Genomic DNA, 22,663 nt, shown 5'->3' on the forward strand with positions numbered 1-22,663 from the left:
ACACAGGAGCACAGCAATAATAGCACAGGGGTGCTAATCAGTGTTACTAAAACCAACCTGGACGGTTTGCATTATTACGTAGATGCGGGCAGTCTTTGGCGGGTATAACATGCCATCACAAACTTTTATGTCAGAGAGGTTTTTTCTGCAGTCAGGTTAACAAGCGCGCGTTTCCCAGAGGAGAACTTTTTTTTTTGGACCTTTCCATTACTGAACAAAGGCTAGGATTTCAGAGTCAAATGTCAGCAGGCGGCACCGTGTCAGGACACGGTGCCGCCTGCTGCTAATGTGTTAGCATATAGCGTTCACCAAATGACTGTCTGGGTCAAACCAAGGTGTCAGGCCTTGACTATATCCAAGGAAACCAACAATAACAAACAAGCTGAGGAAGGGACACGTGACTTTTATAATTGGGTGCAACCTCCTCATATCACCTTTATTTACAATTTTTTAAAACTCGTTAGTGGTATTTTCCTATTAAAGTCTCGTCTGAGCACATTATTCATATTATCTCTTCATTATTTAATAATGGTAAAATGATACATACTGTACACTTTGTTGCAATGCGTGCTTGTGGTGGGTCTTGCAGCTGTGCCTTCTATTAAAACCCATACATATTTTTTTTTTATTTGTGGATAGATATACACGTAAAGTATGTGCATACTTAACAGTGGCTGCATGTAATGAGACGTAGCCTGAGAGAGACATGCCGTAAAGCTTGCAGGGTGTATGAATGCTGACAGCGAGGAACCTCCCATCGTTATTAATGGCTCGACCTCTGAATGCAGGAGACCCCCATGGTAACAGGATACTGTGGATTCACTCACACTGAGAAAACATCTGCTTTCTCATCATTCTTCAAAAAAAATTTAGTTTTCTTTGAATCGTTCTCTGAACCGTCAGTGATCTCGGCTGATATTTATATCATCGGGATTTAATAATTGTGATAATATGATAAGAAATACCTTAAACCAGAGTTTCTCGATTTTTCTTCAGCTAGGGACCCCATACAAGATAGAAAATATACTTTGCATGTCCCTATCATAGCATATTTTTTACACTTCTGCTTAATTTGAAAGAACAACACAAGAGAAATGTATCAGAAAAAAAAAGCCTAGCCTTGGACTTAATATAGACCCAAGAAATTATTCAATGAAAAGAAATAGTAAAGAAATAGGCCGATACTGATAATATGCAGTAAAAATAATTTGATATCGATTAGGGATGATAATGATTGATTGCTGACCAATTAATCATCATGCTCTAAGAGAATATGCAATATAGTGTTTTGGAAATAAAGGTTAAATTGAGAGGAAAAATGCATTTGGCATTGTTTCGTATAAACAAAACCTTTATTTTTTAAAATAATGATTAATTGATTAATTGATTGTTAAAGTTACCAATGAACGATTTAAAAAATTGCTTACAATTTGCATCACTAGTATCAATATATCAGCCAATATTTTTTATACAGAATATAATAGACAAAATATAGAATATACAAACACACAAAGCTATGACAAAGATACGTGATGGAGGCAGAATATTTTACAGTTTAACAATAAAATGTATTGTCCAAAATGATATCACTTAATTTTCACCTGTATTTTTAATAATTATGACTATAAAAACTATAAACACAAATAAAACTATATATAAGCTATATATATTAAACTTCAATTAAGAACATAATGCAAACTTAAAAGCTAAAAAATTAAAAACAATCTGCATTATGTTCTGCAAGAAAGAAAATTTTCATATGAGCAAATACTGGGCTACATATATGCTGAAACTGATATCGCTGTGATAAGCTGATTAAAAAAAAAAGAAAAGAAAGAAAGAATGAATAAATTTAACACAAATAAATATATAATTAAATACATAAATAGATAAATTTAATTTTTTTATATCACAACTTTTTATATATCCTATTTGAGAGTTAATCTCTGCCACAAAAGTATGATGAAAAAGATTAATTATGACTGACTTCATCATAAATATGATGTCAATATTACAAATATAATATAATGAAAATGCAGATATTCTGAAACATTAACTTTTAGTATTTCCGTGGAAGCAGGCGATGTTTACGGTATTTTGATTAATTGCACTCGTTCTCCTGTAGCTTGTCTTTGTCTAAATATAGACAGAATGAGGTTCCTCACTAACTCATTACAGACGTGAGGTAACCACAGTAGCAACTTGTGTCAGTGACTCCCCTTGGCTTTCCTCCTCCTGAACCCCAGGCCAAGTATTTACAAAGTGTGTGTGTGTGTGTGTGTATTTCTGTAAGTGTGTATCCGGCGTTGCTATTAGTGCGATTGGTGAATGAACACATGTGCATATCATGTTTGTGTGTGTGAGAGTGGGTGTTATAAATTGAAAGAGGAGTTTTTAGAAGGTCAGCCGTGCAAGTCAACAGCTCCTCCAGATTACGTCGTTCCAGTTCCAGCTACTCTCCTCGAAATGAAATAGGGGGCATTTGACCCAGTCTGACGTATGCTCTGTAGGACTGGTGATGACAGCGTCTCAGACACTGGAATGAGTCTATAAAGGTAGAGCTATATCTGGGAGGCCTCCGATTCAAGCTGCTTTACCTTAAGTCTACAAACTGCTTCAATAAAGGGTTGCGGGTAATTATTCCAAATAACTTATTACCAAGAGCAAAACTTAGGACAAAGATGGGAAAAAAGTCACTGTAAGCAGGAACTTCATTACTATGAGATGATATAAGTTTATCATAATGTTTATACTTTGGTAGCAATCACTTGACAAGACTTCATTCAGTGGTGGAAAGAGTACAGAAAATCTACCGTTACACTGCTGAAATGTTACTTAGTTACAAGTAAAAGTACTGGTGTTAAAAATGTAATTAAGCAAAAGTACAAAGCATTTGTTGTAAAAACTACTCGGAGTATTAGTTACTTTTAACTGCTGATGTCACTGTCATTTCTCCAAACAAGGGTTGCAAATTCTGTATCCTTAACCAATAACTGAAAATGCAAACAACTGATTAATCATTAATAATTTCTTAGATACAAAGTATGCTTTTTTGTAATTTTTCTCATTTTAAGTCAAAGTTTAATTGTCTTTATTCAACAAATGGCTCAGTGCAAATTGCTGCCACATCTATTACGAATACAATTTTAATTGGCTAAATTCTTAACGGTGATTAATCAATTAATCATTAATCATTAACATCCTGACTCCAAACGTGCTGCCACAGCATTTTGTTTTTTTCTTTGTTTGTATATCTTTGTTTTCATTGGCTCATTCGCGATCAGATCACCTTATTGGCTACTAGGATAGTTAAATATGAGTAAAATTACAGACTTGAAAATCTACTAAAAGTACAAGTACCCAAAAAAACTACTTAATTACAGTAATTTGAGTATTTGTAATTAGTTACTGCCACCCCTGACTGCATCATGACAATACTATTTTACTATATTATTATTCAGTTTTAAATGATTCGTGCATCGGTGTGATACATGGTTTGATTTGTCAGGATTTCCAGTTGCTGGATTTACCATAAAACATACATTACTGTCTGCTTATCTTATCTGCTGAGAATTTTTCAACAGATTTTTTAAAGAAAGCACTCCGTCGTGATATACATGAATACTGTGACATGAAATGATATGTACTGTTACAGAGATTATTATCAATATTCTTAGCTCCTACTTAAACCTGGTTTATTTTTTATTTTTTTTGGCCTTTTATTTGACAGGACAGCTGAACAGGAAATGCGGAGAGAGAGGAGGTGCAACAGGTTGGAATTGAAACTGGGCCGCAGCAGATGACAGCACATGCGGCACATAAATCTCAGTGTGCAGCAGGTCCCAACTATATGTTGAAATATAGTGACTGAATGCTGTCGAAGCAGTGGTTATAACTTATCCAGACATCTAAACAGTATTAAGGATGAAGACAAAAACTACCATGATCCCGCGCTACTTCACGACATCATCAAACTACGTCTTTTGTTACTGTTTTGATGTGAGAGAGATGAGAGACTCCTAGTGGCAGAAGTCACGCATTGTGCATTTAACGTTTCAACCAAATTTTTCCCAGCTTTAACCCAGACACTGTTGCCCTGTCAATTCACAGGTGTCGATAAGTATATTTGATGGTTTAAAAGAAATCCAATAATAATATCAGCTGATACATCTGAAAATTACCAACACCATACTTGCTGATTTTTCACTGCTCATTTTAAAGATTTACTCTATACTCAGGTGAATAGCCGTAAATAAATAAATATATCTTGTCACAAATCTTAAACTTATACTGTAGGGTGAACTTTGTTTGAATTACGACATACATCCCAGTCTTCACTCATCAGCCAGTGTATATGGCTGAGATGTGAGAAGCGTGTGCAGCTGCATCTAATTAATAGTGTGAAAGTTTTTGCCTAATAGAGCCTAAGCTGTGTTTATGCCGTCCCCATTACCCGCTCTGCACACAGCCTCCTCACCCTGAGGTGTCTGAACCCAGGGCTTCCACTCCAGAAAGTGGATACCCCCACCAAGCTGCTTGCCAGTTCCTGCGTTTTGATAGCCACCAATTTTAGCCCGCTGTCATCTGAAGTTGATGTTCATGTTTTTGCTGATAGGTAACCAAGCATGCAGCAGGAGATGAAACTGGATACCTTAGATCCGGAGGGCAGGGTTCCTTGGAATTACCTCTGCATGTCCCATCCCACGCCTACCTCGGATTATCATTTCACTCCTTGATCAAGCCTTTCCCTTTTTTAGTAGACAGTGTCGTCCAAAATCTAGGCTGGGGGCAACTGCGGGGGGGATCAGTTCACAGGAGAGCCACACATGGGTTGTTAATCAACTTCAAAGGTCTCAAAGCTTAATTTTTATTGGTAACTTTCTGTTTATATGATTCTACTCTCAGACTCTCAGGAATATGACTGCATACCAGCAGGGTGTCTGAGTTCCTTTTGCCCTTCATATAAATCAGTATATCAGTCTGTATGTAATCCCTAATCATTCTCAACATGCAGAGCCTCATCAAGAATATTTTCACACAAGATTTAGCAAAACACAAGGATTTTTATATTTAAAATATCTGTTCTAGCACTGAACTCATAGTCGATATACAGAATATTAATAATTTATTTATTTAATTTCATTGTTAAAGTCATTTTTTAATGTCAAAACATTGTCTGGTTCCAGCTTCTCAAATGTGAAGACTTGTTTACATAACTGCAAACTTAATATTGTTGGGTTTTGCAGGGTAGATTTGACAAAACAAGACACGTAAAGACATCACCTTGGTGTTTTATGAAGTTGTAGTATTTTTCACTACCTTCTGACATTTTATATTATTATACACTGAATGATTAAAGCTGCAGAAGGCAACATTTGAACATACACAATACCTCTCTCTCTGAAAACTCTTCTGTCTGAAAACAGTGTGCACTGTTTTCAGATTGAAATACCTGTTTCCTCAAAACGGTGTGCAACAGTGTGCAACGGGCTTTGAGATGTTTCCTCTCATTTGGTGGGTGTGTCAGAGGTATTACCCAATCAGCAGTGATGTGTGCGTAAACACCACTGTATTAAAAAAGCAGTGCAGTGCAGTGTGCTTGCATACACAACAAGGTGTTCAATGCACCGCTGTTGTTGTTGTCTGGGCTGAACGCAGCCCTGCATTTCTAGACAGACAATATTAGCACCCTCTCTCTCTGAAAGGCCCAGACTTTCTAAAGCCTCAACAGGAGAGCGCTCAGCACTGGAGAAAGGTCTGGCTCCATGCTTACACATTCTGCTATAAGGGAAAAAAAACACCCTGCCTTGTTTGCATTTCTTTAAACCAATCACAAACATCTTGGGTGGCGCTAAACCAAGGATGCAGTGATGCTAATGCTGCAAAATAGTCTCGAAGGGGAACTTGTTTCGGTGGAACATTTGCAAATCAGGAGGGAAGCTCGGGCATAATGAATTTCTGCCCAAAAATGAACTGCCTACCACAACTTTAATCGGTCAACTGGGTCCATGACACAAAATAGTTTTCCAATCTGCTATAATTTGTCAATATGATACTACATGAAATTATTTTCAGCTCCACTAACACACAATAACAACAGGTTAGCACTGCTGGATGTAAACTGTTCAGTTTCAGAGACCCATCTCAACCTAAAACCCAACAAGACCACAGCAACCTGGTGATTTTCTGCTGATGCTTCTATGTCCTCTCTGTCACATACAATAACACCTCCTCTACAGATAGATTAAATAGATTTCCATGCTCTACTATACACCCTGACTGGTTTCTTTTCTTGGCAAGCTGCTGGACACTCTACAGCCAAATCATCAAAAAAAAAAACATTCTGCCTGTACAAATAATTTGAAGAATCATTTGAAGTGAGTGCAGGTTTTCCTTTTTTTTTTTTTGGATTATTTTCTTTATAGGAAGAACCGTGTTTACACTGGCACTTACAAGGCCTCACTTGTTCAGAAGCTCAGAGGTTTACTCAGTGTCAACTCAAACATTTTCCTCTTTTGCACCTCACCTGCCATGTCCCCACATGTTACAGTGAGCTCTACAACGTAAACAGACTGCTGAGCCGTGATATTAGGTCAGGCAGGGGCTGGTGCTGCTGACCATCTGGACTGCAAGTTGTTGCCATGTGTCCGATAGAATTTCTCAATCCATAGCTTCCTTGAAATCCTCTAACCTTTGCCTGCTCATTAATAAATCTTTCTTTACTTCCTCGTGCTAACAAACAAGGCCAATTCAAAGCATTGCAGCTGATTTATCTCCCTGTTTGGCATTAATTTCTGTCTATTCATTCTCAGTTGATGTTTTCTAAGTGTTGCCGTTGTGTATCTAACTTAAAAATTTAATATAACGTTGTGTTTTTGGGCACAGAGAACTAGTGTGACAGGTGCTTTTGCCATCATGGTTGTTATGTATTCATACACTACTATTCTGCATCCATTATCTATTTTTAATAGTTAGGTTCCCTACATTTCAGTCAGCACACAAAGAAAAGAAGTAAGAGTCCTATATGAGTATTCAAAATGTGGCCTTAATGTCTTTAATATTACATGTGGAAGCTATATTTCTCTGGAGAGAACATGGCCATTGTGTGCTTTAACTATTGTAAATACAGCACAATAAACTAGGCCTCCAGATTCATATTAAGAATTTATACTCATGTTTGTGTCTGTATAGATGTATTTTCAGCTTCCACCAGAGCTGTAATTGAATCCAGCTCAAAAAGCAACCCTCTGCCGTGGAACCTTAGAGACTCCTATAAATAAACAGGCAACACTCCTTCAACACTTGCCTATATGGCACATGGAATGATTAGCTCATGGCAAGAGCCCTCTGATCTTACAGTGTGTAGCCACAACTATTTTCTGTCAGCTATGTGTATTGCTTAACTTGGTAGAGTGTGTCAAGAATGTGGTCTCTCAGGAATTCACAAAATTTAGGTAGCCAATACTGTACATTGGCCTTACATACATTTGTTAGTGAACATTGCTGCATAATGACATTGTAATGGTGTCATTAGTGAAGAAAATCATCTGCATATAAATGTATTAAATCGTGGCCGCAACTAACAATCAATTAATCTGCCCATTATTTTCACAGTTGATTGATTGCTTAGTCTATAAATTGTAAAAAAAAAAAAAAAAAAAAAAGAAAAGTGAAATAATCACAGCCTCCCAGGCCCCAAAGTGATTGCTTCTTTGGTCTTTTTTTGCAAATGTTTGCAATTCTTTGAGAAATGCCTAAATTAATTAATCGATTATCAAAATAGTTGGCAAAATATTGCCTTTGTTGTGGCTAACCACTGACTGCAACAACTCTGCAAATGCAGAGCGACATAAGCATAAGCACCCCAGATTGGATTCATATTTTTAGCCACCAAATGAATATTGTCCAGTATTCACTCACCTTTTAGATCAGAATTTAGTTTCAAACAACTCCTGAGAAGAATATCTGGGTCTATCACCTGCCAGATCCTCAGTGGTCATCTTCAATGGCCACTTGTTGTACTGGAAATGTAAGTTAGCATACACTTAGCTCGCCTAAACCTAAATGGCTACTTAAGTAGAGTCTGGAGTCCAGAGAGAAGCTGAAGGAAATGACTGACAGAGCAGAAAGGAGGACATGTCGCTTCCAAACGGGACCTGAGAAAGTTGGATAATGTCACGACTTCTGACAAGAACTATGAAGTGGTTAGGTAGTGATCATCACTTTGCCACCATGATCGGGACCTCTTCAGATATTGTGGTAGGTGAGGCAAACACTCCCACTACTTTCTCTCTGCTCCCTCTCTGTTTTTTTTTAATGGCATAATGTCTGGTCTGTAGTCATGGATGAAGAATTCATATCTTTTAGAAAAAGTTGTAAAATCAGTGTAAAAATACTCTAAATAAAAGTAAAGACATCAAGTAAAGTACAAGTATTAGCATCAAAATATACTCATAGTGTCATCAGTCAAAGACCCGTTATGCAGGTTGACCCATTTCAGTATGCTACATATTAATGGATTATAATTATTTTTACATTAATGTGTTTATTGCTTTATTGTTGCAGCCAGTAAAGGTGGATGACAGCTTGCTGATTCACACCAGATCAATACAGTAAATGTACTTAGTTACTTTATCCCCAGTGCATAACGATACTGTGTAATTGGTGAAGTGGTTTTGTGGCTTGCAATGGCTCAAATTTAAGGTACCTTGTTTGTTTGAATGGAGCTGTTTGTGTTAAATTTAAGTCAGGACTGCTGGAGTTAGTGCTTTTCAGGCACACAGACTCAGCACCATGGACAGGGCTTGCCAAGGTATTGGACAAATTTGGAATTCACTAATTATTTGAGCCAGTCCCTGTTGGAATGAGTTGCCACCTATTTGTCCGTGTGGAGTTTATTTTTGGGCCATTTTGCAGCCCATGTCTTGTTTTTGATATTGGGATCAGCTCTGAATTCAGCCGGGCGTAGTGTTCAGAGCCACTATGGTGCAGCAGATGTGCCAAGAGGTGCTTTTTTTAGTGTAATTCTGGTGTCCTGTGTGTGCAGCTGGATGCAATGTTTGCTAAATGGAGTTTAAAGTGTAACGTTTACAGAGCATTACAGTGAATTTTCACAGTTTTCACTAATCTTAGAAACAGCATGTTGTAACTATAAAAACATCGATGTTGTTGCAGTGACTTCTTCGTTTTTCAGGCTGTACACCTGGCCCTTGCAGACACAGACTAATGTATTTGTACAGTCAGGTGCATTCATATAAATCCCAAAAGCCCAGTTTTTGCTAATAATTAGGAACAATATTAATCTGGCAGTTTCTCTAAATGCATAAATGCAAATCATTTGGTGTTTAGCAAACACACACGGTGGTGTCCCTAAGGGAGACACAACATTAGGTCAATAAAACTCAAAAATACACCCTCTTTATTTAGCAAGTGCATGATTAAGTTGTACCAACATTCTTGAGGCAGACTAGATTGTACACTGTTGCTTATCTGATACATGATAATGTTGAACAAGAAACTGTGGTGTTAGTCATCTTATGTAATAAATTTAGATCTGTCTGCGAAGGGCTACTTCATGTAGTAGATGCATAGTGACCAGGGCAGGGAGTTTAAAAGTGACATGGTAATTAAATTACATTCTGGCAGCAGCTCCAGCGTAGATGTTCTGGAAAAACGCCTTACAACCATTATAGAAATAGTTTAATAGTGTGCTTTGCTGGGTTTTCTTAACTCAGATGTATTGCTGGCAAACACTGACATAGTATTAACTTAATACAGTTCTCCCAAGGAACAAGCTGACTTGACAAACTTGATATGCAGGCCCATAGAATATAATATTTTGTATCTGTGAGTTTAAAGCAAACATGTAGATGCTATATTACCAGAACAGGCCACATAAAATAGAAAAAGTGTAATGCAGAATTGAAAGGAAGCAAAATGCATTTTTTTATTTTAATTTTTCCTGAAAAATTAACAATGTGACCATGCATATTTACACACCTCTGCATCAAACTTTTGAGAGTGGCAAAGAGAAAACGTAACGTGGTGTGGTGCAATTTTTTTCTGCCTTTTTGTGCCTTTATCGTGATAGGACAGCTGGAGAGAGACAGGGAAGGGGGGAGAGAATGAAGGGATGACACACAGCAAGAGCCGCAGGCAAGAATTGAATCCAAGGCCTCTGCACAGAACAGTGTTTACTAAAAATTACCCTTATTTTGAAAGATCACATCCTATATAAGAAATAATCAGTATCTGTATCAGTTTTGTTCAAATTGTGACATTAGATTTAAAAAGTTGGTATTACTTATCCCTAATGTGGACTAGCTGATGTTCTGAAGCCTTGTTTTTTATATTGTACTTGATAAGCAGGAGATGCCTGCCAATAAAGTAACTTCTTAAACTCAAACTTCTTTTTAAGCCCTGGGGTTGAGCCAGATCAAGCTGACAGAGCCTGTGACTCTGATTGATTTTCTATGAGAGGCATTAAATGTCTCATGTTGAGTATGATGGGATCTCAGGCAGTGATGGAAAGGCAGGTGGAAATGGAATCCAAACAATCCAAAAAAGATATTCCATTCACTCTCATAGAAGAAGAAAACCAGAGATGAGAGAGATGAGAAAGAGATTTGCCTTGGAGAAATACTTCTGAATACTTTAAATGCTTTATAAAATTATTTATTGATGAGGCCTGTAAAAATTAATGTCATATATTCACTGTCCAATCAATTGATTGAATGACTGCTTGTGTCAGCTGGAAAATAAATAAAAACAGAAGTATGTTTTCTTAGTTCTGGCATAAAATTTTTATTTATCATTATTTATTATTTAAATTATTTCTAAGCAGCTTTTGCTTTGAGAAATATTACATGTGTATCACATCTGGAGCAACCAAACTTTGTCTGGATTGACAAACATGGATCTGAACCCAAGCACTTGTTTTTGGGAGGTTTTAGCATCCCCTAGCAACCTCTGGTGGCCTCATCAAATTGGTTCCTCTAGCAGGATTAAAACAGTAAATTGGTTAGTTGCAACTATTTTTATAAAATTAAAATTAAAATAATCATTTAAGTATTTTTTTTCTAGCAAATATACCAAACATTATCTGGTTCCAGCTTTTCAGTTGTGCTTATTTGCTGCTTTTTCTTTCTGATTTGATAGTAAAAAATTAATACTATACTATGTACTGTGAATTGTATAATGAATGACCCCATAATTAACAGGATAATGAGGTGACTGAATAACAATGCAACAAAGAAAGCTAAGGTTAGTGAAAGTGACGACAGGTGACAGAAAATTATCAACACATGTAGTGAGGGTGCATTTCACAGAGTAATTTGCAGCAGTTATGACAGTAATATTTGTTTTTATTGTTTATGGATAACCTTGTTGTGTTCAGAAGTTGCAGAGCAATCTCTATGCTCTGAAATATATTCAGTAGTTTTACTTGATGCGCCAGAGCACGTGTCCTTTATTGGTTCACCATATCCGACATGCTGATGGTCTACCGATGACGGTCTGTACGAGTCAGGCCAGCTGCCCTTGCTGTACGCTAAAGAGAAGGCCAAAAGTCAGGGGGCGAGCTGACAGAGGGAGGGGCAGGTTGTCTCCTATTACTGCAGCAGCCGCCAGAACTCAGCCAGACTTGTTATTCCCTTTCCCCAATCCCTTTGGTTTCACCTGCTGCATGGCCCTCTGCTTATTCCTCTCCCACTCCAGACTTCAGGCCTATTAGCTGCCTGAGAAAAAGTCGGAACACAGGTGTGAGCTTTTATCTGATGAGCGCGTGCTGCTAGCGAGCCAGGAATGGCACACTGAAGCTGGTGGTGTTACTGTTGATCCATCCAGTGGACAGCCATCAGCTCCTGGGGGATTAAGCTAATATTTAAAGAAGCAGTCATCCCTAAAACACTTAGGGTTGGTGATGTGCTATTTGAATGTCCATTCACTCTGCGTAAACCAGGTATTCCTGCACACATAGATGTAATCATTGCCATAATGCACAACATGTTTTTATCTATTGCACTGAAACAATTAGCTTTTTAACCACACTAAAAAAAAGTATTCGTTCTTGTACTTGTGGCACACAAAGGGAGGCACACACTGGTATCAACGGTAAGCAAACAGCACCATTAATCACATAAAATATGATGACAGACATTCAAAGCTTAATTTAAAAACCTTGATAGAATCTTTGCATGACTAAAAATGACAATAGGTACAGCCTTTCCCATTTTTTTCTAATTGATTTTGCAATAAGCATGTGATTAAACCTCTGACAATATCTGAGTAGATGGTACTATGTCATGTAGGGATAAGTCTAGTGTAGCCACAATATTCTGTTATAAAAAGTATTATTATTATAAGCAGTAACACCTGTATTTGTACAAGCACTGCCCAAAGATAGTCTAACTGTATTTAGGAGAAATAAATCACTCCTCCCCTCACCATCTCCTGTATTGTACATGCATGCATGTTGTTCCTTGATGGCATCCTGTCCAGGCAGAATTATAATAACAACATAACTGACAAATTAACCATCAACTTTTGTAGGATATACTTTAGCAATGTGAATAATGTATTTTACCCTGAAACCTGCAACCTAATCAAACTGTTAGAGATCATAATCATTCTGTCCAGTGTCAGATTTTGGCCTCAAGTGAAATGTCACCTTTGATGGCTCAATTAAATTGTATGAAGACGGAAGCCTGCAGCTTACCCCAGGGTTTTTCATTACTAGTTCTGAGGAATACTAGTGGATCATACAGCTCATATTTAATGGCCATCCTCTGCCAAGGCAGCAAAACTTACTGAAGGATTTGTCGCTGCTTGGATAATAGACACCCTGTGAAAATTTATTTGTCATATGAGCATGCCATATGCTCAGATTTTCAAATATGATGGAACACTACAGCACAATTATATGGAGTGTCTAAGCAGCACGTCTGTGTTTTGAAATGTATCACTGGAATGAAATAGGAGTTAAATAAATGGAGACCAAATTTGCTCTGAAGCAGGAATGTGTCTGTGGACCCATGTTTTTATTACAGTAAATAAGCACAACATTAGATAGACCTGCTATCCTGTCCTGTAGCGTAAATGTCCAGGATTTTGTCTTGGTGCTGAGGAGACAAACCGACTGATCACAGTGCCTGTACTCAAACACATAAGAAACAAATATACCAACCTCACATACTTTGTTGTAAACTGCCATGCAGAAAAAGTATTTTTATTAAAATAATAATAAAAAAAAAAGTGTAAAATTCTCACAATAACAAGAACATTCTCTTGTCTTATTGATTTTTGTCATTTAAGATATTGTTATTTTGAATGATTGAAACAAAGTATTTCATTACAATAATCTTTTTTGTTATTAAACAAAGAGAACAAAATGAAAGTTACCAAGCTACAGTTCTCTCCAAACAACTTCTCAAGGAAAAATGTTTCCGATGATATACAGAAAAGAAGAAAAAGAAGAAAAGAAAACTGGTCCATGAGAGCCATACAAATAGTACACAAAACAAGTCTTATTGTCTAAGAAATTGGATCAAAAGGCCAGCAACATCTGGAGCAAAGAAAAGAAACAAAATCAGACTTATGGAAATTCAGTATGCCCAAGTGCTGCCCAAAAATGTAATCAAGTTAATCAGTCATTACTTTTAAAAAGACTAAACTGCAGCAGTATGATGGTGTCAGCATATTTTTTCAGTTCTTCATTATCACAGTGTGCTTACATCGTTTACCTAAAAATAGATATTAGAGATTTCCTCCTGATTCCAATACCTGAACACTGCCTATTGGCCAATACTGAGTACAGATACCAGTGCGTAAAAACATATCTATATATGTTTTATAACATCTATATTGCTAATCCTGTATGAATGTCTATGCCAATACTGATAAATACCTGCTTCTCATGGTCGATACCGATAAGCTAACCAATAAGTTCATGTTTATGTATTTTAAAATAAATACAACCTGTTGTTTATGCACACCAAAGGGGAAGAGAGCGCGACACATCTGCCGCAGCAGAGCACGTCCATTATAATTAGCTGAAGTTGCTCCACTCATCATAGAAGCGGCGCATAACCATGCATCCATTCCATGGCTAATCTCTATTTTTATGCGATCGGTCTGGTACATCGATACCTCAAATATGGAACATAGAAGTAGTTGATTTGTATGAACAGTGTATATAAAAAGTGTCAACAGTTATGCTACCAACTCATTGCTTGATGCATAAACAGATCAGCTGTGTTTAAAAGCTGTCTGTGGTGACACTGATGACCTGTGGCTGCACTCTGTTCCTGTTACATCTGAAGAGCCAGGCTGCCCTCCTGTGGCGGTAGCGTTTTGACAGCAGCACATAGAGCACAGGGTTGATACAGGGGTGCAGGTACTGCAGCACAGTACAGATGAAGTAAAATGTCTCCCAAGCCTGCCCATGGCGATACAGGTCTAGGTACACACACAGCTCCAGCACATAACCAGGCAGCCAGCACACTGAGAAGGTAGCAGCAGCCAAGAACACCATGACAGAGGCACGGCGGGTGTTCCTGGCACTGGACACCGACATTACAGGGCTCTTGTGGAGAAAGACAGCCAGCCGGACATAGTTGAAGGCGATGACTAGCATTGGAACAAAGTAGTAAAGTACAAACTGGCTTAGAATCACTTGGTAGTGGTGCTCATGAATGGTTGGAAGGCAGAAGGTGAAGTTTGTCAAACTTGGGCCCAGGTTGTCTTTAGTGGCAAACATACGCAGCGGCAGGCTGATGAAGAAGCTGAGAGCCCAGACCAGGACAAACATGAGGATGACCAGGTCCATGGTGGGTGGCTGGTAAGGGTTGGTGATGATCATGGCACGGGTCATGGACACGGCACATAGTGAGTAGGTGCTGGCCGCCAGGCTGAAGGCCAGCAGGAACTGGTAGACCTTGCAGGCGGTGTCACCCAGAGGCCAGGAGTGGGTAACAGCGGAGTGCAAGGTGAAGGGGATAAGCAGGAGGGTGAGGAAGTCAGCCAGAGTCATGCTGAGTAGGAGGATGTCAAGGCGGTTCTTACGCAATGTGTTGTACTTGGCAAACAGAGAAAAGACCAGCAGGTTGGCACAGAGCCCAATGCCCAGGATCACTCCACAGGTACAGGCAAAGATCAGCCCATAGGTGTTGGGAACGGCCATATTATCACCGACTTGACATCACCTTTCAAATTTAAAAAAAAAAAAAAAGTTTTCATTATGTACTTTTAGGATTAGTTGATTTACAAAGTTAATCTGTGACTGTCTTTTTTAATAATTTCTTCAGTTTTTAGTAATTTTTCCAACAAAAATTCCAAACGGTTAGCTAGTTCAAACTTTTCAGGATTTGATGCTTTTCTTTGACATATACAATAATTAAGCCTAATATCTTTTGATTTTTGCACAGCACCACATTAGGGTTATCACAGCTAAAAAAAAATACAGATCTGTCAGAGGGGCATAATGTTCCTAGAAAAAAAACAAAAAATATGCAAGATTAAAGTCCTAAATATTTTTTGAAATTTACAAGAAAAAAGTCACAAAGGTACGACTTGACTTGAGAATTAGATTTTTTTTTCCTCACAAATTCATGACTTTATGATCTGAGAATATTCAAGTTCTTTTTTTCTCATAAATTTGAAAGTTTTGTCTCTTAAATCTACAATTTTTATCTCAGATAATATCCAAGTTTTTTTCTTGTAAACTTACCACTTTAATGTCAGATTTATTTATTTTTTTTACAATTTTCTTACATTTTATAGACAACACAGTTCAATTAAGAAAATATAAGTTGTTTTGACAATGAAAGTAGTTGTCATTTGCAGCCCTGTTTGTGTTATTCATAGTGAAAGAGGGAAGTCACATTTCCTATTTAGGCAAAAAAAACTTTCTTTCTAGTTTTGTTTAAATACATTTTGAGTAAATTAAGTGGTGTCAGGCTTTGGCAGACCCATAGTGTTAATCAAAATAATTGCAATTAGACATTTCTTCAAAATCTTTCAGCCCTACATTTACTTCACCAGAAGACATATATGATGTAATATCAAAACAAAAAGTACAAGGTTTTATATAGCAAGAGCCATGTGGTCATCTGTTAAGATATAAAATGTCTTAACTTAATATTTAAAAGTGAAACATGCATTTGTCTTAACAGAATTCATTGCATTTTAAAATAGTGTCAGATATAACAACTGTTCATCATTTTGACACACTCACCATCGTTTTTCTTCACAGCAGTATCTTCAAGCTCATGTTTGCGAGTGAACTATCCTCATAACGTAAAGCGCAGGATTCTCGTTTACTGTTGTCCATCCTGTTAAACTGGACTGGAGAAGGGAGAGGTGGCAGCCTCTCAGCTCTCATTACTAAGCGTGATTGCTGAATGTAGAGGGAAGAAAGGCAAACATCACTTGGGTCAAATTGATTCTGGTTGACTGGCTTTAAAGAGAAATGACCTCAGACCAGCTGCTGATGTACAATACATGCCTGTTTTGTTATTATTATAAGAGGATGGAATATGCCTTTTGTTTTTTAAGTTAACTTTCATTTTTAGCAGCAACACTTGACATTGTGAACCTTTGTTTGACTTGTTGATCTAATCGGTGTGTCTACAGTATATCAATCTTTTTGGGATTCTTTTTGGTTTTTACTGTAAAATCTGACCTTTCATGACCTGTTAAAGTCATCTCTCACTGTGGAGATGGTTTTTGGTATTTGGGACTGCAAGAATTATATAAAATCAGCACTCTCCAAAGAACAAAAGACCAGTCCATTGATTACGTTTTCAGTTCCTCCCCTTCTCTGGAGATATTAATGTCTCTCTCCATTGTTTGATTGATTTCTTCGGTGTGAGCTGCAGGCTCCTGACGGCGGCTTTATCAGGCTTTCCACCGCATTTATGACTCTGTGTCAGCTAATGGCCCACGGTGTACACTGCTGCTCTTAGCACAGGATATAGCTGATGCTGATGCATTTGCTAACTCCTCCATTACCAGCATCTGTGCCTTGCAGTCAGCGACTGTTAAAAATGCCACATGTTCTCAAGGGGGAGATTAACAGCTTTGTTGTGTTCTGTCCATCACGAAAAGTCAATGAAAACATTGATGTTTTTTTTTTTAATTCATCTTACTCATCTTCTTTTATAGTAAATTTTAAAAACAGTTTTTCCCCAAATCTTACACCCCTTTTCTCTCATCAGGCAACTCCTGCTTCACCTCTATAGCAAGATTAAAGGTCATGATAAAATATACAAACCAGCACCAAACTAAATAATTAAAAAAAGAGGAATTTTACCTTGCAGAACATGGGTGTTTCTGGGCTCCCACTGCCTTGATCCATTAAGGTAAAGCTGAGAAAATATTGCATACTTTTAAAATGATATTGATTTTTTTTTTTAGGTGCACATCTTTTTTGGTGTCTAAAGTGTGTTTTGCTCCTGACCCCTGTCCACAGCAGCATATTGCTTAGTTTCCTGCACCACTATCCCAGTTGCGTCTCCATGTAAATTGCCATCTGCTGTAAGTAATGAGTTGACTGATAAATACCTCGTACCTCCACACCTCAAAAAATCTGAACTATCCCTTTAACTGACAACTATTTTGATCATCTCTGAGTCGTTTGAATCACTTTTCCTGCAAAAATGCCAAACAGCTTTTCTTTGTCTTACATGATCAAATACTGAATATCTTTGGGTTTTGGGTTGTTAGCAGGACAAAACAAGCAACCTGAAGATGTCACCTCACCTTGGGCTCTTTGACCACCGCAGCCCTAGTCAACTCCACACCAACCTCAGGTTTTTATAGTAAAAGTAGTTAGTTAGTAGGTAGTTAACTTGGGGCAGATGAATATGATTTGTAATCAATATATTGTTGTCCTAAATCATATCATCATATTATTCTTATAGATAACAAAACTAGCATTCACTGTATTACTTAAACTCCTCTTTCTGGCTGAAGCATTCAGTTCCACTTGATACAATAAACATTTTAAATACACATATATGCAGTCATAGAAGTATCTGACTTGTCAATAGGGCTACATCTTAATAATTATTTTCATTGTCAGCTGATTTTCCAATTATTTTCTTGGTAATTGTTCAATAAAATTGTTCAATAAAATTGTTCAATAAAATTGTGACGATGCCCAACATAATTTTCCAAAACTGTATGTGATGTCTTCAGATGTCTTGTTTGGTCTGATAAAACAAAGTCCAGATATATTCAATATCACAGAATATCACAAAAGACAATTAAAATCCTCATATTTGAGAAGCTGGAGTGAGGTGATGTTTAGTATTTTTGCTTGACGAATGACTTAAGGGATCAGCTGATGATAAAAATAGTAGCTGACTATCGATTAACAAATCGCACATTTGAGCCGTGTAAGGCTGGTGAACAAAGACACCAAGAATCCAGAAATATTTCTAATGGCTACACTTTTAATGTTTGATTAACTGGAAACATGTACAGTATGCCCTCAGTGCAATTGAAGAACATCAAATGAGTCTGAGAGCCCCTGTCTCGGACTTGTTCTATAAAAATAAACTATAATGTAAAACGGTGAGAGTGGGTTTGATGAAGCATCCAATAAGTTACAAGTCCATGAGGGATCTAAGGTGGGAAAGGAAAGCAGGACCATCAAAAAGAAACAAATCAAATCAAAACTCAACCACAAAAGAACATGTACAGGATATAACTAAAGTGCATTATGGAATTTAGTCAGCAGCACCGTGATACATTCACAAAATAAATACACACTTTCAAAGTGAAATAAATTATGGCAGAACAGTTCCAACAGATGTATTCAGTGAACAGTTTGTAGGTAACTCTAAGTCCACGATAGTCAGAGCCAAACAAAAGCAGACCACTCAGCCTCCAAAATTTTGTGAAGTTACATTATATTCTGGCAATAAATAGTTCCTGTTATGATCTACTTGTGCACACAGTTGTACAGAAATGACAACATATGGCATTGTTTTGATGTAAATCAGGTTTACAATTGTTCCAAATAAATATGGACCTAAGAAGATGTTATGATGACAGTTCACAAAACGTCAGTAAGTATGAGATTGAAAATACAAACAGAGCAAATTATTATCATACAAGCACAACTCCGGCGCCATTTTACGAAGTGACTGAGTCAGCAATGGGTTGAGTCTCTCAGATCTCAGTCTAGTTGAACCTGTGTCAGTGTCTTAGTCCAGTACCATATAAAGGTTTTTAGGAGTCTCTTAGTCGAGGCACTGCATCCTTCGTGGCTCCTTCGTTGTGACAGACCGTGCCCGCCTCCGCTTCTTGTCACTCTCTCTGCGCCGGCCTAACCTGACCTTTTTTTTCCTCTTAGTGGCCACTTTTAGTGGCTGGTCCTTATAAGCCAGAGACTTGTTGGTCTCCTGGGGCAGGTTAGGGCCCTCTCTGTCCAGCCTGAACCTGTCAGGGAGGTTCTTGGTGGCCCCCGGGGGCTTCTCGTGCAGGGCATTCCCACTGAAGGTTTGACTCTGGGTTCTGCTCTGCACAGGTGGAGCTCGCTCATCAGCCGTGTGCACCTCCTCGAGCAGCTCGTGCAGCCACATGCGACGCTTGAACTCCTGCAACGAGCGGCCCTTGTCATGCATCAGCTGGGCGTGGCTCACCGACCTCCTCCTAAAAACATGAAAGTGAAGAGACAGTTGGATTAACAAGGGAGGTTGCAAAAAATCTAATAGCATCCTGAAACAGCATCCTACAGTATTAGAGGGCATCAGTGTTGAATCCACTTTTCTCTCTTAAATTGCCATTGACAAAATTAAAGGAGAATTCCTTATCACTATTAGTTGGCACAATCAGAATCAAATTTTTGTAATTTCATTGTAAACCACAGCTGCTGAGTATGTGTGGAATAGTTACAGGAGAAGTGGTTTCAGATGAAATTGAAGGTGAGGCACCAGGAAACCTCAGTACAGTAGGTGGCAGCATAAACAAGTTTCTGAGAGTTGTCACTAATCTGGGCTCCACAGCCCAAAATGCCAGAGTTGAAACAGAGAAAACCTTCTGTACCAAATTTAATCTGTACAGGTAGACTGCTTTACAAATCCAAACAGCAGGAAATTTCAAAAAAATATTGCCTCATCATGTTTAATAATTAAACAATCCTTCATTTCCAAAATTATCAGAAGTTCCACATTGCATAACATTTAATTAGTTTTCTGTGGTTATCAAAATAAGTATAAAAAATAACTTACGTTCTGCTACTAAGTGCATCAGCTGGTCTCCCATCAATAGTCACTGGGGAGCACAGTAAGAACACAGCCAGACTCCACTGATGAAGCATGACTATAGAGCACATCCTTGAACCAAAGATCTGAAGAGGACAAGAAACAATGTATCAGCCACTTCAATTAATTATGCAAAACTTTGTTTCATGAATATATACTAAACTGACAATATACAATTCAATAGTTTATGTAAGTAGCAGTGTAGGCAGCTGAAAAATGACACCGTTTCTGCGCATGTGAGATCTCCCAGGCGGCATTACATATGCCAGTAAACAGTTTATTAAAGTAAAGAAGAAACTCAAACTTACATGATGTGAATGTTTACAGTGAAAATCCACAAAAAGGTCTGCAAGCTCGTAAAAGATGATCTTGTTGCGAAAGTGAATTTACAAAATAATGAGAAACATTAGTCTGCCAAATGCAATTTGGCCAGTTGAAAACTTGTGTCCAGGTCCATTGGTGTGAAGGCAGCCTGGGGAAATCCCCCGTCAGTCTGTTCCATTCATTTGCCTCCCAACAGTGTGTGCTGAGCTATTTATTTCTCCCCAGTGTCCCAATTAAAAGAGAGATAAAGATGGAAAGAGCAGCAGCAGTAGCAGCAGCCCATCAGCTGCAGAGCTGCCAGCCTACTCAGTCTCGCAGTAATCTCATGAAGAGTAACGATGAAGCATCTTCTCTGGTGGCCGGAGAGCAGAGCTGAGAGCGTTTTTCAGTCCAGCACTGTGAGCGAGCCTGTGTGAGTCTGTCTGAGAGAGGCACAGGGAGAAAGTCAAAACTGCTCCTTGGATGAAGATGCAGGCACTACCTTAGCCCCTACCCATTAAGTCCAGTCCTAACACCCTCCCAAACCTCCCTACCCTCACTTCTCTCCCTCCCCCAACCCTTCACACACACCTGCCGTGACAAGAAGGTGGCGCCCATGCAACATCCAAACCCCCACACAACAAAGAGTATACATTAGACAAGCTTGGGAAAAAATCGTTTTTAATCAATTTTAAATGACTTCAGCTGTATTCTCTTAATAAATTCTACTACTATATTTTTTATCATGAACAGGTCAGAAATGACAGGTGTGCACCAATGGAGGTAATCAGGGCTTACCAAGCAGAGTGCATAAGGGGAGGGGCAGGGTTACTCCAAAGTAAACAGCCAGGCTTAACCACTTTCCCTGGGGAGAATGACCATAACCTCAGAGAAACCCAACCCACAGCCTCTCACTGCAGACCATTCAATTCACCTCCACTCCGCCTCAGCAAACCAGCTCACCACTGAATGGTTACAGTGGGCTCTGAGGTATCTCTCATATCCAGCTAATAAGGAAAGTGGAAAGCTTTGCATTGAAGCAGCCGTATACAATCCCAGGTTCACTGTGCTTGTTAAAGCGATTTAACCACTCTGAGGAATCCAACCACATTTGTAATTTTACTAAAAATGTAATAAATGCAGCCATTAAAGGTCAGTATTCAGATGTAAGAGGTAGCCGTGGCTAAAAGTGCATTTATTTTTAGGATCACGTTGATTGACAGGGCTACATGCACACGTGTACTAGTATATGCAACAAGGGTAGGGTGGTTTTAAAATATCTTGTAATGCTTTGCAGTTGAACACAGTTCTTTTCTTTAAAAACACTTTAATTACTCTGTTTGTGACTTGGCATACATTTGGCATATAAATATTGGAAAATATCTGTCTGCAGCCCAATATATGGTATGAAACTGTAGAAAATGTCATTTAAATTTCATAATTTTGATAATTACTTGGTAAGATTTTTGACGTTATAATAAATTGTGGTAATATTAGCAGTCTGATATATTTGATCAGATTATTATCATTACTTACTTACTTTATTATTATGAGTAACTAAATTGTGAACATGCTGTTACTCGATTTGTAATCAACTGGTTTGTCACCTTATTAAGGTGCCAGAAAAGATATGTCTGCATGTGGAACTATCCTTGGGTAAGATTCTGATTCCTCCTGATGACTGTGCAACGGTGTATGGACATGTGTATGAACGGGTGAATGTAGCATGTGGTTGTTAAGTGCTTTCAGCGGTCGATTGACTAGAGGAGTGCTATATGTATCTATGTAAAATGCAGTCCAAAGATATTCATAGAATGGGCTCTGTGTGGCTATACTCAGGCACACAGGTGCTTTAAGTTACATCAGTCAGCTCACAGTGACATTTGTAATAAATAACAAAACCCCGAAAAATATGTTGAGCATGTATAATGTTTACCATGTGCAACTTTAAGTTAACATGTTAGCATTTTAACGTGTTGCTAATTTTCACTAAATGGAAAGTACAGTTGAGAGTTATGGAAATTTTACTAGTTTTGCAGGTATTTGGTCATACACCAAAGTATTGAAAAAATGTAAGTTTTGACCTGATAGTG

The 22,663-nt window shown here is 38.0% G+C and overlaps 2 protein-coding genes across 2 annotated transcripts; both read right to left on the reverse strand.

Annotated features, from left to right (window-relative positions):
- Positions 1–14,157: 14,157 nt before the first annotated feature.
- Positions 14,158–15,192, reverse strand: LOC146316864 (galanin receptor 2a). The gene has a single exon (XM_084734626.1). It carries the CDS (start codon positions 15,176–15,178, stop codon positions 14,255–14,257), a length of 924 nt encoding a protein of 307 aa, XP_084590752.1. The 5' UTR covers positions 15,179–15,192; the 3' UTR covers positions 14,158–14,254.
- Positions 15,193–18,432: 3,240 nt separating this feature from the next.
- pthlhb (parathyroid hormone-like hormone b) lies at positions 18,433–21,054 on the reverse strand. Its single transcript, XM_084734221.1, has 3 exons — positions 20,576–21,054; positions 20,235–20,353; positions 18,433–19,656 (listed from the first exon to the last, which is right to left on the reverse strand). Exons 2-3 carry the CDS (start codon positions 20,336–20,338, stop codon positions 19,245–19,247), a joined length of 516 nt encoding a protein of 171 aa, XP_084590347.1. The 5' UTR covers positions 20,339–20,353; positions 20,576–21,054; the 3' UTR covers positions 18,433–19,244.
- Positions 21,055–22,663: the final 1,609 nt, after the last annotated feature.

Source organism: Lutjanus erythropterus, chromosome 13, assembly GCF_056507025.1.
Source record: "Lutjanus erythropterus isolate fLutEry1 chromosome 13, fLutEry1.hap2, whole genome shotgun sequence".
NCBI lineage: Eukaryota > Metazoa > Chordata > Actinopteri > Lutjaniformes > Lutjanidae > Lutjanus > Lutjanus erythropterus.